Here is a 768-nt window from a genome sequence, read left to right on the forward strand (position 1 = left end):
CGGGGGCGGTGGGGGGGGTGCAGGGTAGTTCATGGCATTGATCTGAGTCATGCAGCTGGCCAGGTGGCCCAGGAGCCGGGTGCGCCCCTCGGTGTTGACGCCCTCGCAGGTGGAGAGGAACCGTGTCACCTCGTTCATGCACTCACTGAAGCCGGCGCGGTACTTGCCCAGCACCGTGGGGTCTGTGCTCAGCGCGGCTGCCGGGGGAGAGAGGCACACAGAGGTCAGCAGGCTCCACAGGGAATGGGGATGTGCAGCCCACCAGCGTTGCATCCTGCAGCCCCTCTGAGCCAGGAATCCAGGCCGGGAGCGCAGCCCCTCTGGCAGCATGTCTTGTGCTCCCGGGTGCCGAGGATCCGGATGGAGAGCATGGCCCCTCCGCTACCAAGTCCACCAGCACCAGGGACCCAGGTGGGGTAACAGGCAACCCCCAAGAGTCCTCCTGCGTCCCTAAGTACTGGGGATCCAGGTTAGGAGCACAGTCCCCCCCCCGGTGGCCCCTGTGCCTCCCATCCCCTCAAAACAGATCCAGGTGGGGAGCACAGCTCTGCTGGTAGAGGGGACCTGAGCCCGGATTGCAGCCCTCCCAGTGCCCTCCAGTACCAGGGATGGACAGTGCCCCCCACAGCCACCCTGTACTAGGGATACGGGTACAGAGCACGGTGCCCCTCACCACCCCCCAGTACCTAGGATGCAGGTGGGGAACGCTGTGCCCCCCCACGGCCCCCCAGTACCCAGCATGCAGGTGGGGAGCCCACTGGCCCCCTG

General features: G+C 66.7%; 1 protein-coding gene across 1 annotated transcript in view; it reads right to left on the bottom strand.

The window, feature by feature from the left end:
* The window catches only part of HES1 (hes family bHLH transcription factor 1), a 13435-nt gene that overhangs the window by 752 nt on the left and 11915 nt on the right, over positions 1 to 768 (bottom strand). Inside the window, 1 exon segment of the mRNA XM_009334101.1 lies at positions 22 to 194. Coding sequence (XP_009332376.1) covers positions 22 to 194 — 173 coding nt within the window.

The sequence above is a fragment of the Pygoscelis adeliae genome, unplaced genomic scaffold (genome assembly GCF_000699105.1).
Source record: "Pygoscelis adeliae isolate BGI_AS28 unplaced genomic scaffold, ASM69910v1 Scaffold161, whole genome shotgun sequence".
In the NCBI taxonomy this organism is placed as follows: Eukaryota; Metazoa; Chordata; class Aves; order Sphenisciformes; family Spheniscidae; genus Pygoscelis; species Pygoscelis adeliae.